Source organism: Phocoena phocoena, chromosome 6 (assembly GCF_963924675.1).
Source record: "Phocoena phocoena chromosome 6, mPhoPho1.1, whole genome shotgun sequence".
NCBI classification, from domain to species: Eukaryota; Metazoa; Chordata; class Mammalia; order Artiodactyla; family Phocoenidae; genus Phocoena; species Phocoena phocoena.
In genome coordinates, this window is record NC_089224.1 from 73,178,621 (window position 1) to 73,194,629 (window position 16,009).

General features: G+C 40.5%; 1 protein-coding gene across 1 annotated transcript in view; it reads right to left on the reverse strand.

Annotated features, from left to right (window-relative positions):
* The window catches only part of GNAQ (G protein subunit alpha q), a 288,442-nt gene that overhangs the window by 65,827 nt on the left and 206,606 nt on the right, over nucleotides 1-16,009 (reverse strand). The window contains exon 4 of the mRNA XM_065879190.1: nucleotides 2,096-2,224. Within this exon, the coding sequence (XP_065735262.1) occupies nucleotides 2,096-2,224 (129 nt within the window). The remainder of the gene's footprint in view (nucleotides 1-2,095; nucleotides 2,225-16,009) is intronic.

The following is a 16,009-nucleotide window of genomic DNA, read 5'->3' on the forward strand; positions in this document are numbered from 1 at the left end:
TATAATTTGGGACAGTCCAATCACATTGGGTAACATGGTGCAATTAGCCTTACGCACAAGTCAAGTTGCTAAACTGCTAGAAGTGGTATGTATAAAACATCAAGATGCTATAAGAGGCCACCATTTGAACTATACCGAGGACTTGTCTTTACACATCAATTTTGTGCTCAGGAATCAACACTGGCATCAATTAATTTGAGTGCTAGTGTATACAGAAAATATCTAGCAGAACTTGGTACTGAATCCAAGTTTCTTCAAATTGCTGAATCCATAACTTGACTAAAATGTGCACAATGTTTACAAGATAAAATATTTTCAGAAAATGAGAGTTTTAGGTATAAAAGTTTGAGAGTAGGGATCCTTAAGTGTTTGTTGAAAACTGCAGTTGTTCCTGGTATTTTCCTGCCTCTAAGGATCAAACCTAAACTAAGAAATCAAGAATCTTTCAGTGACTGCTTTGAAAAGTTTCCTATGAAACAGATATCTGAGGGGCAAAACAATGGATCCAGGGAGACCTATGAACTACAGACATCAAAACTAGAATTCTTAGGTCTTTAGAAATATTAAAATGCTAGCTCTTCTCTGATGTCACGTCAATAATATGCTCATTTATATAAAATCCTCATTCCATGAAATCCTGTCATGCTAAACCCTATAAGATGTTTTTGATGGTAGCAAGAAATTATTCTCCTAAGTCATTACTTTTACTGAAGTGCCAAAGAATGTCCTTTAAAAGCTAGTGCCCAAAATGTAGGGAAAAAACCCAAGATGTAACAGTAACCTGGTTTCAGATTTCAGTAATCATAAAGCAAAAAGGAGATGAAAATCTCCATGAAATGCTCTATGTTTTCTGAAAATATTCTAACATGGTTATAAGCAGAAGGAAATTTGGTGTCTCAAGTTAAAGATCTCTAAACCCAATGAACTCAAAACTTAATCCAGAATGCTGGAGCTACAGGGAGCCTTGGTGATCATCTAATGTAACCATTTTAATGATGAAAAAAACGAGGCTCAGAAATTATTTCCAAAGTGTCACCCTCTTTATGGCTATGTCCATTAGAGTAGCGTATGGCAGCCAGATGTAACCACAGGTGCAGAGATTGATCAGAATGAAACAAACAGTGCTTTGGCAGGGAATGATGGAGGGCCTGCCCATCAGGGTCACATGGCAGAGTTACATCACAGGAGTTATATTCATTTCCACTTCACAACCCTGTACTGTACGTAGTTGTCTTAAATGGATGGCTCTCCCAAGGGACTCAACTCTCTGCACCCAAAGACATATTCATATGGCCTCATTTCTCCATGTACCATGTGGTTTGTATTCTAACTAAAAGTACGTCTGAGTGACTGTGTAATAAGAGATTAAATGAAAGTACATCAGTCTTGTTTATTTTTTCTCATCTTAAAAAAAATTAGACCACTTCAGCTGAAGTATTACCCAGAAAGAATGGCAGCAGTAAGGGAGAAAGTAATAAACTTTCATTCTATTTTCCTATGTAAATTTAGACTAGGTTAATCAATCCATTTCCAAAACCATGCATTTAAAAAATTTTCAGGCAACTCATTTTAGGAGTACAAAACAGCCCGCATTCTTATTGCTACTGAAAAATTCTACCTTGGTACCAGAGGACCTGGAGGAAACAACATGAAAGCTTCTGACAACCTGTAATTTCTGCTATTAATAGGGTTATAAGATAATTTATATCTTTATACAAATGTAAAAATACAGTTTTTACATGTACATGTTTTACATGTAAAAATACAGTTTGTACAATGTACAAACATTGACCTCATAGGTAAAATGATTCCCAACCAGTTTTAGTCTGGACCAATGTTTGAGTAACTTTTAACCACCAGCAAACTATTCACTGATTTCTCAGTGATTTAACCTGAAATAAGAAAGCTGCCCATACACCTTTCCTCTGCTTCCTCTTTCAGGGACACATTATTTCATTTGTGTCTCCAGTGATAATAATTGTTATAAAGGTGATACTGTTTTAAAGTCTACACATGGTTTCAATATTCACAGAGTTCACAAAATGTGCTCAAGGCAGAAGAGCTGGCAAGTGGATTTTACGGACTCAGGTACTACCTGAAAATGACACTTTGTAAGTCAAAGGGGTACTCGATGATCCCTGTGGTGGGGACTCGAACTCTGAGCACATCTTGTTGCGTAGGCAGGTAGGCAGGGTCGGCAACGCGGTCCAAGTCATTAAGATAGCTGGAGGAGGGAAGACACATGAGAACGTCAGTGACACCACCACACCAGACCTGCTGATGGAAAAGGGAGGACAACAATGAATCCTAAGACAGAAGTGGAGAGAAGGAAGAAAAGTATCAGAAAGTGGTACAGTAGCTTGGGAAGTGAAAGATACAGTCAACCTTCTGTTAGTCAGAGCAAGGCTGTCCATCTATGGATGACCTGGTTCACAGTATTTCTCTTTTCTTCTCTTACTGTCAAATAGAGCCCTGACAGAACGTAAAGGGGGAGAAGAAAAGAATTAAATGAGTCTCCTACCCTCTACTTGTTTAGCAGGTCTGGTGGGTAAGCAGGAGCTTAAAGCAAATAGTTTTTGAATTATTTATACAAATGTTATTTGTATAAACAGATAACAGAGCTACACATAAGGTCAGGATGCATTTTTTTCCCTTTTTACAGAACATCAGAGCCTTTTCCCTTATAAGACAGCAGCATACCATGTCCTAAACTCTGTCCAAAGCCTAAGTCATTCACCATTAATGTGAAGCCACGAGATTTCTAGTTACTGAGGCAACAATATCGAAGGCCAGATATTCCCAGTGTATAGACTCATCACACCTAAACTTTACATTTATCTGCTTATATGACACTTTTCCATTAAAAAAAAGCTTTTTATTGTGAAATAATTATAGACTCACAAGAAGTTGCAAAAATATTGCAGAGATTCCCCTGTGCCCTTCACCTAATTTCTCCCAATAATAACATCTTATGTGATCACAGAATATTATCAAAACCAGGAATTTGACATTGATCAATACTATTAACTGAACTACAGACCTTACTTGGATTTCACCAATTTTTACACACACACACATTTTTGGGGGTGTATATGTCTATGAAATTTTATTACATGTAGAGATTCGTGCAATCACCACTGCAATCAGGATACAGAATTGTTCTGTTAGCAAAAAGAAACTTCTGTGTGCTACCCATCCCAATCCTAACCCCCAGCAACCACACATATGTTCTCCATCAGTATACTTTTATCATTTCAAAAGTGTTATATTCCATTCACTTTCCATTCTCTCAAATTGCAAAAATAATTTACAACTTTAAGAATGACATAATTTGATATAACTGATGACAAACAGGTAAAAATGACTGTTCTGCATGGCATCCTCATGATTTCAAAAAGTCACTATGTTCCCTCCATCCCTGGAAGGGATGCAGCACAGATATGATTTCAAAACACACAACTGCAAAGTATATACAGAAAGTAACTAAAGTGTGAATAAGATTTAAAGAAAAGGTAGAACCATTATAGACTTGGAAGAGATTAGATCTTCAACCCCTATATGCCCACAAACAAGAGACAGTGAGTTCTGAGACATGTAACAGGGAATGTCTGGTGTGGAGCGTAACTCACTCAGCAAGAGCACAAACACTCAGGCGACATGACTTACCCAGGATAAAGACTGTCTCGCCCTGCTATTCCTGCCTTAGTACCTAAGAGAGTGCCTGGCAAATAGTACTTAACGATTATTTGCTGAATGGATGGATGATTTCCCATGCTGAGATTTAGTTTTAGCATTATTTAAATATCCTTCTTACTAGTGGGGTTTCCATATCAATGATACTGTTAAATTTGAAACTGAGTATTGAAAAAAATTTAAGTCTCTAAGATTCATGGGATCATAAAATAGAGCTACGTCTAACTTTAACAAAGAAATAAATTACTGCCTTTTTGGAGCTGTATCAATTCTTTAAGACAAAAAAATACAATATTAGTCTGGAAATTCCTAATACAAAGCAACTATAATTAGTATTCTAGAGGCCTTGTCCCAAACGCATCAATGATTCTTTAGCTGGCAATTAGCTCTCTACTGGTTGATAGAAACCAGCCTGGTATCTTTCATTATTGTAAGAGTGGCTGGGGGACAAAAAGAGGGAGAGGCAGGAAGGAAATGTAAAAAAGGACTGGACTCCAAATTTTAGTGAATATCCTGGCACGGTCTGGGAGGTGTCTGATGGGGTTAACAAGTCCATGTTCTGGGTGTTGGCCTGTATCTCATCCTACAGATAAACCAGCTCATGACTCCATAAATGCAAAATCAACTGGGTACTCTGTATAGATGGAGTTTTTTGATTTATGAGCTCCTTGATTTGAAAAAATCGAAATGAATGTACATTTTGAAATCTGCAAGATCATCATTTATTTAACTACTATATACAAAAATTTAATTCAGAGGAATCAGAGAACTTCCAATTCACATTGGCAAGCTTGTTTTTAAATAGGCTGCCCAGTAAACCATTTCTACTCACTTCACCCAATCCAGAGGTCAGAACAGAAGGTGGCTAAGTCTTGGACACAAGGTGCTACTGTGTTCTCGTGGGAAGAGAAATCGTGGCTTTCTGTTTCTTGATCTGTTTCTTGAAGATGAACTCAACAGACTACTCGTTGCCACTTCATTTTTAAACATGTGTCCTTGCACAGGAAAATTTAAAGAACCAGCACATGAAGTGGGAGAGTCCCTGTCACACTGCACGTGAGAACCTCGCTAGTCTCTCTCCAATTCAGAAGGGTGAACCGAGCTCTGGGAAAAACACGATGGAGTAACAGAGAATCAGGATATACACCTGCGACCGAAAGCCACTGATACGAGTTTAGAGGCTGTCCTAAAAATACTGTCAGTGGTTTCTCTCTGTGAATGCCGGGCACTACTGAGACATTAGCTGAATATCTGAAGCATTCATACGTGCAAGAATATTTTCCCCCTGCATCTTTCTTTTGCTCCTTTCCAATGTAAGCATAGTTCAGAGAGTAACAATGGCAACATAACAATTAACCTATACTGGGCACTTGCTGCTTGCTAGGCTCTGTTCTGTCTGTTCATTGTCCAGGTTTCAACATATTTCAAGGCAAGGAAATGACCATTAAAGATCCTCATACGTTTACAATTTACTGGAAAGTGAACTGCACTTCTTGCTTGACATTCTTGTTGCTTTGTTTTAGGTGGATGGTGGAAGGAAAGGCCCACTTCACTTGGAATAAAAAAGTTAAACTGATCTAGTTTAACAAAAGAAAAAAAAAGGAAAAGAACTTGTTATCAAGGTCTGCTAGTTGAAACATACATTATCTAGAACCTGAACCAAACCAAACCAAACCTAGAACACCCCAAAACAAGACTAGAAAACCAAAACAGAACAACAACAACCCCCCCCCCCCAGTCAAACAAAAGACACACAATCTATTTTCTCCTACAGGAAGGTCTGGGTGGCTCAAAAGCTACCCAAAACTGAAGACCTGTTGCAGATAATTTGAGAAACAAGTAAAACGTGCAGGCCACCTGGACTAGCATCTTTCACTGCCAAAGAGAGGCCAGTGTGGAGAGCTTCTGCCTGCACAAGCACCAACCCCATGTGGCCCCCTCACTCTGGGCTTCAGGACTTGGAGGGACTCACAGCACTTTTCTGCATTTCACATTTGCTTAGGGAAAAAAGCCACCCTACTGCCTTAGAAATGGAGTTCTAGCATGATGAGACTAGCATAGCCTTATTTGTTGATTCTTGTCATATTCTGAGAAGAGGTAATGATGGAATAATCTCTTAACTGAATTGTACTTTCCACTGAAGCACCTCATATTTGGGGGAAAAACGCTGGTGGAATATGGAGGGCGGATGGGTTCATGTTGGATTACTCCATTCATTTAACCTTTAACTAAAAAACACTGAGGTCTGGACAATTTATATTGCAGAGTAAATTCAGAGAGTTAATTATAGTTATAATTTGTTTTGTAGGAATGATTCTGAGTGGCTGCTGAGGTCATTCTCAGGGTGCTGCTATGGTGACAGGCACAAGGTACATTTCCAAGGCAATGTATGTATAACAAGTGGCTGGCAGTAGCCCTCTCCTGATGTCAGAGAGAGCGAGCTCCATGGTACACACAGGACTTATTTAACTGTCTAGGAGTGAAGACTTATTTAAGATTGTGCTTGAAAATGGGTGTAGTCAAACTCATCTTACTCCAATCCATTCAAGGGAATTTAATGACTTGTCATTGCTTTGAGACATTCAATAATTGATAACTTCATAATTGACTAAAAAACCCCAAAACACCTCAACATTTTCCCACAGACATTTGCCCAGTTAGGGTTCTCACACTCCATGGGGTCAAGGACCATGACTCCCTTTGTCCAAGGCTGGTCACCGACACTCAACCAAGGGCCTGGAACACAGTAGATGCTTAACATGGGACCCAAATTAAAACTATTTTATGGAAAACATTGTAGTGGTTAGAAAGGCAGGTTACACCTTCTAGGAGAAAACAACGGAGTGTGGCGGTTGTTAGATACCCATCTTTACATAACTACTTCTCTGGGCTATTACTGGCCTGCATTATGTAAGACCTAAATTCTGAATTCAAATGCCTCTGACGAATATAAAGACAACGCAGAAAGGAAAGGCAGTATCCATTTAATTTCATTTAGTAGATGCGATTCCTGCTCTTCTTTAGGTCCTGGCCACAAAATGATATAATTTGTACATCCGTTTTATGACTGTCAGTATCAAGCTTTCAGGCCTTGGAATTCCCTCTAGTCCAGGGCAAACAGAGGGAGTGGTCCCTTATTAACAAACGATTGTAACACAGTATCTTTAATGGAAGAAACAGGTTTCTGATGGTTTTCAGTGAAAAGCAAGGCGACAAAAAGACTAGTAAAATTTCCATAATTCCTTTCCTACCATGAAAAAAATGCAGGGTCATCTGAAATTCAACAACCATCTTGATCATGACATTCTGGTAGGTGCTAAGGAAATGAAAATTCCCAGGATATGATCCCTGCCTGCAATGAGTTTACCAACTTGTAGGAAAAAAGGGGGTTATATGAAGAGGAGAAACAGGGGAGTTTATTAGGGAAGGAATGAATGCTTGTATATTTTGGAAAGAGCCATTTTCTGGGAACTTGTTTGAACTGTCTCTAATCCTTGGTGATTATCCACAAAACATCCTTCTCTAGCATGACTGATTTATAAGAAAGACAAGGAAATCATGCCCATTCGTTTATAATTACACCTCGTAACTGCGAAAGTCGTTATACATTTAACTTCAGTATCACATCTGGCTGCAGAAAAAATAAGAAATTCAGAAAAGGGGTATAATCCATTACTTTAAATGATTAAAAATATATGTGATAAGCTTGAATGTCACTAAAACAATATGCTCTAATCAAACTAAATATGGCATTTCTCTTTTGAGTGTTTTAAAAAGAGATTTCAATTGTTCCTTAGTTTTTTTTTTTTTTTTTTTTGCGGTACGTGGGCCTCTCACTGCTGTGGCCCCTCCCGTTGCGGAGCACAGGCTCCGGACGTGCAGGCTCAGCGGCCATGGCTCACGGGCCCAGCCGCTCCGCGGCATGTGGGATCCTCCTGGAGCGGGGCACGAACCCGTGTCCCCCGCATCGGCAGGCGGACTCTCAATCATTGCGCCACCAGGGGAGCCCTGTTCCTTAGTTTTTGACAGTAGTTTGTCAGCGACAGATTTGAGCTGACCTTCACATTTAATTTATGCTCCAATCTGACATGTAATGAGAACTTATTTTCTTAGATCTTTTTAGAAGTAAAAAAGAAAAAGCCCTACTACCTATGACTGGAAAGGTAATTGAAATCTAAGCCAAGAATAACATAGAAATTAGAAATTCAAGTGGCTTTGCTTTTTTTTAAATGAAGGAAACATGAATAAAATTTAGAGATGACTCAGCAAGTAAACAGTATCATATTACAGCCCGGGTTAAAAAAAATTAATACACGTATTAGGCATACAAGCCTTAGCAATTATACCAAAAGGGCGAAAGCACCCGTGGGTGATAAGTGGAAAAAGAAATCTCTGTAATTTGTTCTAAATCCAACCAAACATAGTAAGATAACTGAATACATTACCTCGGAGCATTTAATGTAACACACTATGGGGTGTATGCTGGGGTTCTTCAACTCCTGTGTAAGAGCCTCTCGTCTAGAGGCTGTATTGATCAATATAAGAGAGCTGCAGTTCAAGTCATATACTAAGATGAAGTTCTGGTACAGAAAATGACTCTGGGTAGAATTTCACAGTTTTTATTATTGAAAAGAAGGTTAGAAAAACTAGGTCGACTTCATTAAAAAAATTAAGAAGACCGTGTAAGAGGAGAAGTCTTGGGGGATGTGAAAGCTAGATCATGCCTGAGATCTTATTTGACACTGTCAAAAGCAGTGGAAGCTAAGGAGAAACTAGAAACTTATGGTTACTGTGTAGTTTCTACGTGACCACAAGGATCCAAAGGAAAAAAATAAAAGAAATTGTCAAAGTGAACTTAAAAAAAAGTGAAAGTAACAGTTCTGCAAAACTGCCGTCCTGAGGGGAGAGTCAAGTACAGGTTTTGATGCCAAGACCCAACTAAGTCCCTCCCTCCTCTGGTAGATCCCACTGCTCAGATGAGCCTGGCTGGTAACCTGGGTAGGTGGGTTAGCTGCACGAGATTTCTGATTACTCGTTATACAAACACTTTCATCTCCTTAAGAGCTCGCTCTGTGGAGGGCAAATCAACTTTCCTTTTTCCTCTTTAACACCTGGTACACCATGATCAGAGTTCAAGGAGGTGCAGCATTTACTACAGAGAATTTGTTCATAAGAAATTATTTGTTTTCAGTACAAAATTCCAGGTTTAAAACACGATCACCTAGTGGTAGCAGGGGGGCTACAATTTCACAGTTTATGAAAGCTACTCAGGGAGAATATTCTGTGGGATAAAACAGAAGAGATCATGCATTTAAATTGTCCTTTGCCAATAAACTAAACCAACCCAGAAAATCAGATTTTTTGAAAGTAAATTAAATAGCTCGTAAAAAGATCCTATATCACTGCATCTAGTAAACAGTTTCAGTATCTTATATATGGATAGTTGATCTGAATGTCTACGGTAAAGAGACCACTCGTGTCAAGTGGGGAAGGAGCGGGGCACCTATGTGTGTGTCAGACAGACTCCAGGGCCAGGGCCACGGCCAGGCTTGGGTCAGAGCAAAAGATTCCCAAGTCTGTTGCCCAAAAAACAAATTAACCTTGTAATTAAGAGCAAAAACAAAACAACAACAGGGGGGAGGGATAAATCAGGAGCTTGGGATGAATGTACACACACTACCATATATAAGATAGATAAGCAACAAGGACCTACTGTATAACACAGGGAACTCTACTCAATGTTCTGTGATAACCCATATGAGAAAAGAATCTAAAACAGAATATATGTATAGCTGAATCACTTTGCTGTGCACCTGAAACTAACCCAACACTGTAAATCAACTACACTCCAATAAAATTAAAATATTAAACAACAACAACAAACAACAACAAAACAACAGAAGAGAGTAAGAGACAGATCGAGAAGGAAAAGGGAAGGGAGGAAGAGGCCTTTTTCAATTTGCCTGTTTGGCTTTGTTAATTTATTCATCTTTTATATGGTAACTTTCAAAGCTGTTGACTAATTCTGACACAATTTTTATACTTCTAAAATATATCAGAAGCATCAGAAGGCTACTTTTTATTCTAGTCTGCTCATCTTGACTGTAATGACAGTGCTTACTTCAGTTAATTTACACATATTTATTGAAAATCTGTTATATGTTCAATTCAAATCACTGTGTGTGTTGGAGAGGGAGGGGGGCTGGCACAGGGAGCTGGTACAAAATACTTAAAAAATATATATTTTCTTTGCCTTTAGGGACATCAGGCTACCTGCGAAGCAAAGACAGCACAGATGAATCAATTAAGAAATAATTAAGTGCCAAACTGTGAGGTGCTAACTATGAATGCATTGAGAAGGGAGAGATGATTATGAACTGCAGTCGCTAGAGAACTGCGTAGAAGAGTGGGGGATGAGTTACAGCGTGCAGACTGAATGGGACTGGAACAGGCAGAAGAGGGGAGAAAAGAGAGATGGGAAGAAATCAGCAAAGAAACGTAATTTACTTATTCTTTTATTATGTTCCTCATTCATTCAACAACTTTCTCTTAAAGCCTGACTGAAAACTAGGCACTGTGCATAGCACTGGGTGGGAACCACAAAGAAAAACAAAAAGATGTGAATCCTGTCCTCAAGGAGCTCGTGCTCTAGCAATGGCGATAAACATGCTATAAAATAACCATTTTACAGCACAGAAAAGATGTGACTCAGAAGAGAGCTCCCAGTGATGGTAGCCAGGAGTCAGCCATGAGCAAAAGGTCGCTGACTAAAGCAGGTCTCTCATGGTCGTGTCTCCTTAACTTGGATATTGGTTCTGTAGGACCAGAACTTTCATTTTAATAAGATGATCAGGTCTGAGGAGCTGGTCATGTTAAACTAATTATAGACCACAATTCTTTAGATCAAGAAGCCACTGTATTAATGAAGAAGAACACCAGGGTCAGCCCATAAGAGTTCAAAGAGGGCTTGGCAGGTGGGGAGTGAAAATAAAGGAACGGGCCCGAAGGAGAAAGCAAGTGTCCTGGGCTCACTTGAGACTGGAGGTGGGGTTATCTCCTAGTCAGGTACGAGTTCTCTTAGGCCGCTTTCAAAAGCCGGTCAGCCCTACCTTTGGTCCCACTGACTGTTAAATCCCATCACACTCTCAACCAGCTGTACCAGGCACTACAGTGGGGGCAAAAGCCAAGCCACATGAGACACAATCCTTACTCTCAGAGCCAAATCTACTCAGTCAACATTTCTGGTCATTTATGCCATCTTTAGTACTGGACATTCTGTGCACGGCATTTAGAGGTACTACCAGGGAACACAGTCTAGAGCTCTCTGACGCTCACCTCCTATCTGAAGTTTTGTTGTGCGAAGAGCTATTGATGGAGTACTGCTGAGGGATTGCAGGCCATCTGTTCTCTCAGTTCTCTAAAAATGAATCTCTGGGTTGATTCAGAGCATCCGAGGACTAAGGTAGGGTCTATCTAAATGGCAGACGTGGAAGCAGAGTGCTAGTTGCCTTTTAATATTCAGTCTCCTTCCACGGGAGGGGCTTGCAATTTTTTTCTTTTCTTTGTTTTGTGAGGTGGGGGTGGTTTGAAATCAGATTGTAAGTATTTTAGGCTTTGTGGGTCATTCAGTCTGTTGCAATGACTCAGTTCTGCCACTGGGCACAAAACCAGCTTTGGGCAACACACAAACAAATAGGCTTGGCTATGTTCCAACAAAACTTAATTTATAAAGACAGGCAGCAGGTGGAGTTGGGCCTGCGGGTTTTCCAATCCTGTTCGATAGCAATAGCGCCCCTGGTTCCATGTGGGTACAATGTCATCCTGAGTAGATTGTGGGAAGGACTGTAAAGAAGAGGTCAAACCACTGAACGTGCAAACATTCTGCCGAAATATGAGCAAGCAGCAAACTGACAGAGTGAAGCGTCTCCCACATGCACTTTGCCCTTCGAGCAGAGTGAACGAATGATGAGCAGGTGTCAAGGCAAACCCCTTTCCCCACTACATCTCTGTGACGAAGGTTACAGTGCTTGAGCCTTACCACCTCTAACAGCTCCAAGCATTCTGAAAAAGGAATACCAGAGACCAAGTCTTAGAATCATCAGAGTTCACTGTGAAGACAAATACAGGGCATGTTTTATTCTTGCAAAAGGTTATTAGGAGAGGGACTTGCCTGGTGGCACAGTGGTTAAGAATCCGCCTGCCAGTGCAGGGTACATGGATTCGAGCCCTGGTCCGGGAAGATCCCACATGTCGCCTAAGCCCCTGCACCACAACGACTGAGCCTGCACTCTAGAGCCCGCAAGCCACAACTACTGAAACCTGTGTGCCTAGAGCCCGTGCTCCGCAACAAAAGAAGCCACCGCAATGAGAAGCCCGCGCACTGCAACGAAGAGTAGCCCCCACTCACCGCACCGTGAGCAGCAACGAAGACCCAATGCAGCCAATAAATAAATAGATAGATAAATAAAGGTTATTAGGAGATATGGCTCATTAGATAAAACAAAAATAGTAAATATGTCACGCGGGTGAATAAAAGGGCCACTCCATGTTATTACTGTCACTCTTTAAAAAAGAGCAAACATACGCAAGATCAATACCCTCTTCTGAGCTCAAGAGAGCATTTTTAGTCATTTAACTATGTAGAGAATAATCTCTCTGTTCATTACATTTCCAGGTAAATTTGGGGGGGGGTACCAGGTTTCCACTTGACTGCATAGGGTAATGGTTTCTCAGATAAAGGCATTCTACTATTAGAGAATCAAAGGATTTCAGAATTAGAAGAGAGTTTAGAGATTACAGAACAGACACCAGTGTCTGAGGCCAGTGAGACTTACGTAGTCAAGAGCCCCACAGGTGAGGAATGGCAGACGCAATTCCATTGAAGGCTGGACTTTGACCCAATGGTCTCACCACACAATGTCTCATCTGCCTCCAAATGCCTGCAGTAGGCTTACACTTCTTCTTTTTTTTTGCGGTACGTGGGCCTCTCACCGCCGCGGCCTCTCCCGTTGCGGAGCACAGGCTCCAGACGCGCAGGCTCAGCGGCCATGGCCCACGGGCCCAGCCGCTCCGCGGCATGTGGGATCCTCCCAGACCGGGGCACGAACCCGTATCCCCTGCATCGGCAGGCAGACTCTCAACCACTGCGCCACCAGGGAAGCCCTACACTTCTTTTTAATAGTCAGATAAAGAGTAAAGTTAGAATGGCTGTGAGAGTTAGAGATAACACACGTCAGGTTCAAGTATTTGGCTCATGAGTCAGGAACTAATTTTTAGCAAGGTACTTCTTCAAGAAGGATTCAGCCCCAAAGCAGGCCGACATGCTAACCTACCTCTGAAAATTCGCTTTGCATTTAAAATCCAACATTCAAATTCCTTGTGCATCTTTAAATTAAATTAAAAATTTAAGCATGAAGTTAGACGTAAACTCCAAATCTGACTTATGCCCCAAAGCCAATTTTCATGTACTTTGGATTCATGGGCTGTGGAACATGAGGAAATTTCAAGGTGTCTGATCTACTGAAATCCTTGGAGGGTACTCCAGTAAAGCAAGATTAGGCATTACTTGGTCCCTGAAGGTGAACAAGGATACAGCAGTCTTTTGCCAAAGGCCTTCAGTGTGAGGACTTTTCTCACTATATGCCAAGTTGATTGAGATTTGTGTTCTCTGGCTAATGTCAGGGCGCTTTTGGTACTGTAGGCAGTGAACTCATTTGACCTGACGTCTCAGTATATTAAGGCAGGTGGTGAACCCCGGCAAAAAAAAAAAAAAAAAAGTAAACCTACAGCCATCTGTTTATTGTATTCTTTATCTATGGATATTCAGAGCCCTCAGACTTTTTAAAATCGATAACAAAAAGGGTAATAAGGGAATCTACAAAACTCTCCAGCATCTTAAAATGCTTTTTTAGTCTCATTAAATAGAACTGGAAGAATATGCCAAATTAAAGCCGAATGCAAACTTATCCTAAACTGCTGATCCATCGTCTGGAATTTCCCATCTCCTTGTTTCTACCAGCGCTGCCTGTCCTTTGAGCCATCCGATTGTTTATGATGATCAGCAAGTTGGCTAATCAAAGTAGAAAAACAAAAGCTCAAATCACTTTAGTGTTCTTATTGGCTCTAGTTTGACTCCAGTAAAAAGTTATTGGATGGAGTATGGGAAAAGGGGTTAAAACTGTAGACTAAAATAAATAATATTTCTCAATTCTGTGTGACCTAGAATATCTTCTATGTTGTATGAACTATTGATATACTGTTAAACATGGCTAAATTTTGTGGACGATAATCAAAACCCTGATGGGTGTGTTTTCCAGTAAATCGGAGCTACCTATAGGCAACGTTAATAAAGATTAATAAATAATTTGTATCTTTCATGGTAAGTGATTTATCTAATCAGAGCTATTTTATCTATTAGTCTATCACCTATATATCTAACAACTGTCAATTATCTCTCTCCCTCTCTCTCTCTCATTCATTCAACCATCCATCTATCCATCCATCCTCTGTAAGGCTGGATTTCACAGTGGTTAAAAACTTGGGCTCTGGACGCAGCAAATCTGATTTCAGTTCCTACTCCTATCACTTACTAATTGTGTGACCGTGAACAAGTCACTCAACCTCTCTGAGACCCTGTTTCATAGGGATAATAAGAAATATCTACAGTTTTGCATATAAACGACTAAGCACAGAATCTACCATACAGGAAGTATTCAGCAAATGGCAGCTATTTTGATAACAGAACTTTCCACATGCCAGATCTTCAAAAACAGCAGGAAAAAAGACTTAAATGCCTTTAGCTCTGGAACTTCATAGTTCGCCTATAATGGCCAAAGACAGATAGTGCCTACATCACGGTCACTGAAACAGTGGAAATTACCCATCTATGATTTCATGGAACAATCATTTGTGAAGGTCAAACGTGAGCAGTCAATGTTAGGCACTGTGGGCAGAGGAGAGAGACACTTCGGTAAACACGATACCAGATACAAAGGAGATTTGTACAAGTGTTAAGATACATGACGCAGTGACTCACTCTCTCTGGTGTTGGGCAAGACTTTCAGAGGGTGTGACTCCTGAATTGGGTCTTGAAGGATAAATAGGAGCTCATCAGATAGAAAAGACGAGAGGCATGCTTGGCCTCTGTTCTCAGTATTCCTGGCAAGTGGCCTACACTGACTCTCACAACCAGCAGGGTCCTGGAGAGAACTGTTGTTAAGCTGAAAACTTTAAGCAGATGGCCACGGCAGGCACGGATTCTCACACGGCTAGAGATTAGGTATCTACATGTTCCCTAAATCTAAACTGAAGAAGCACAAGGGAGACAGTCAGTACTCAGGGAGGCTGGTCTTAAATTCAGAAAGATTTCTGTAAGGTGATGTCACCGTATAAGAAATTAGGTGCAGAATATCAACAAAGTTTTTAAAATTTTAATTATAAAGACAGAAAGAACAACATGCATCCTCATGAAGTAACAGAGGCAGGATAAAATACTAAAAGACACACCAGTGGAATGTACACAAAGGTCAGAAAGGAAAAGGGGTAACAACCATCTCGAATGCAGAAAAAGGAATTATTCTGAGTTACTCTTTGAAAATGAATTCAGTACTGGGAATCAGTGATGCTCAAGACAGGGGACCTACATCCTCATCAGTACTATCCCCGCAGTTCACGGGGCGTTCCCTGGCCCACACTAGGGGAACATGTGGAACATAGCAGCAAATGGGTGAATCCAAAAAGCCACTGGTCTTATCTTTGTGCTGGGAAGGTTTTCCTGGCTAAGGAAAAGGAAAATGCCTGGGACTAAGATGGGGAAGAATAAAGTGACGCTAATACTTGGCCTCCTGGCACAATGGGATTAAAGGCAGGCCAGCCAGGCCACTTGGGCCCTGATCTATAATATAAAGAGTGCTGAAACATCCTGGTTAGAGATCAGAAACGTGGATGGAGTCAGCTAACTCAGGTTTCCACACACAACTTACATAATTCGCAGGAATAGATTGGTTCTACCCCCTGAAAGTAAACAAGAGTCTTCTAGAGAAAACGAAGGGGAAAGAAACAAAACACCTCCCTAGGTTTCATTTAGCTAAGGTGACCAAATGTCCCTGTTTGACCAGGAGATTCCCAGTTTATGCCTGCTATTTCATTGCAATTATTAACAGTAACCCCTTCCTTCTCAAAATGTCCTGCTTTGCGTAAGTTATACAGTCACCATCTATTTAGCCTATGTAACAAAGTACTGTAATGAAAAGACTGAATGAAACACGTTCCTTTTGGTAGAAAATGTATTTCGGGATGAGCAAATAGCACCAGTGGA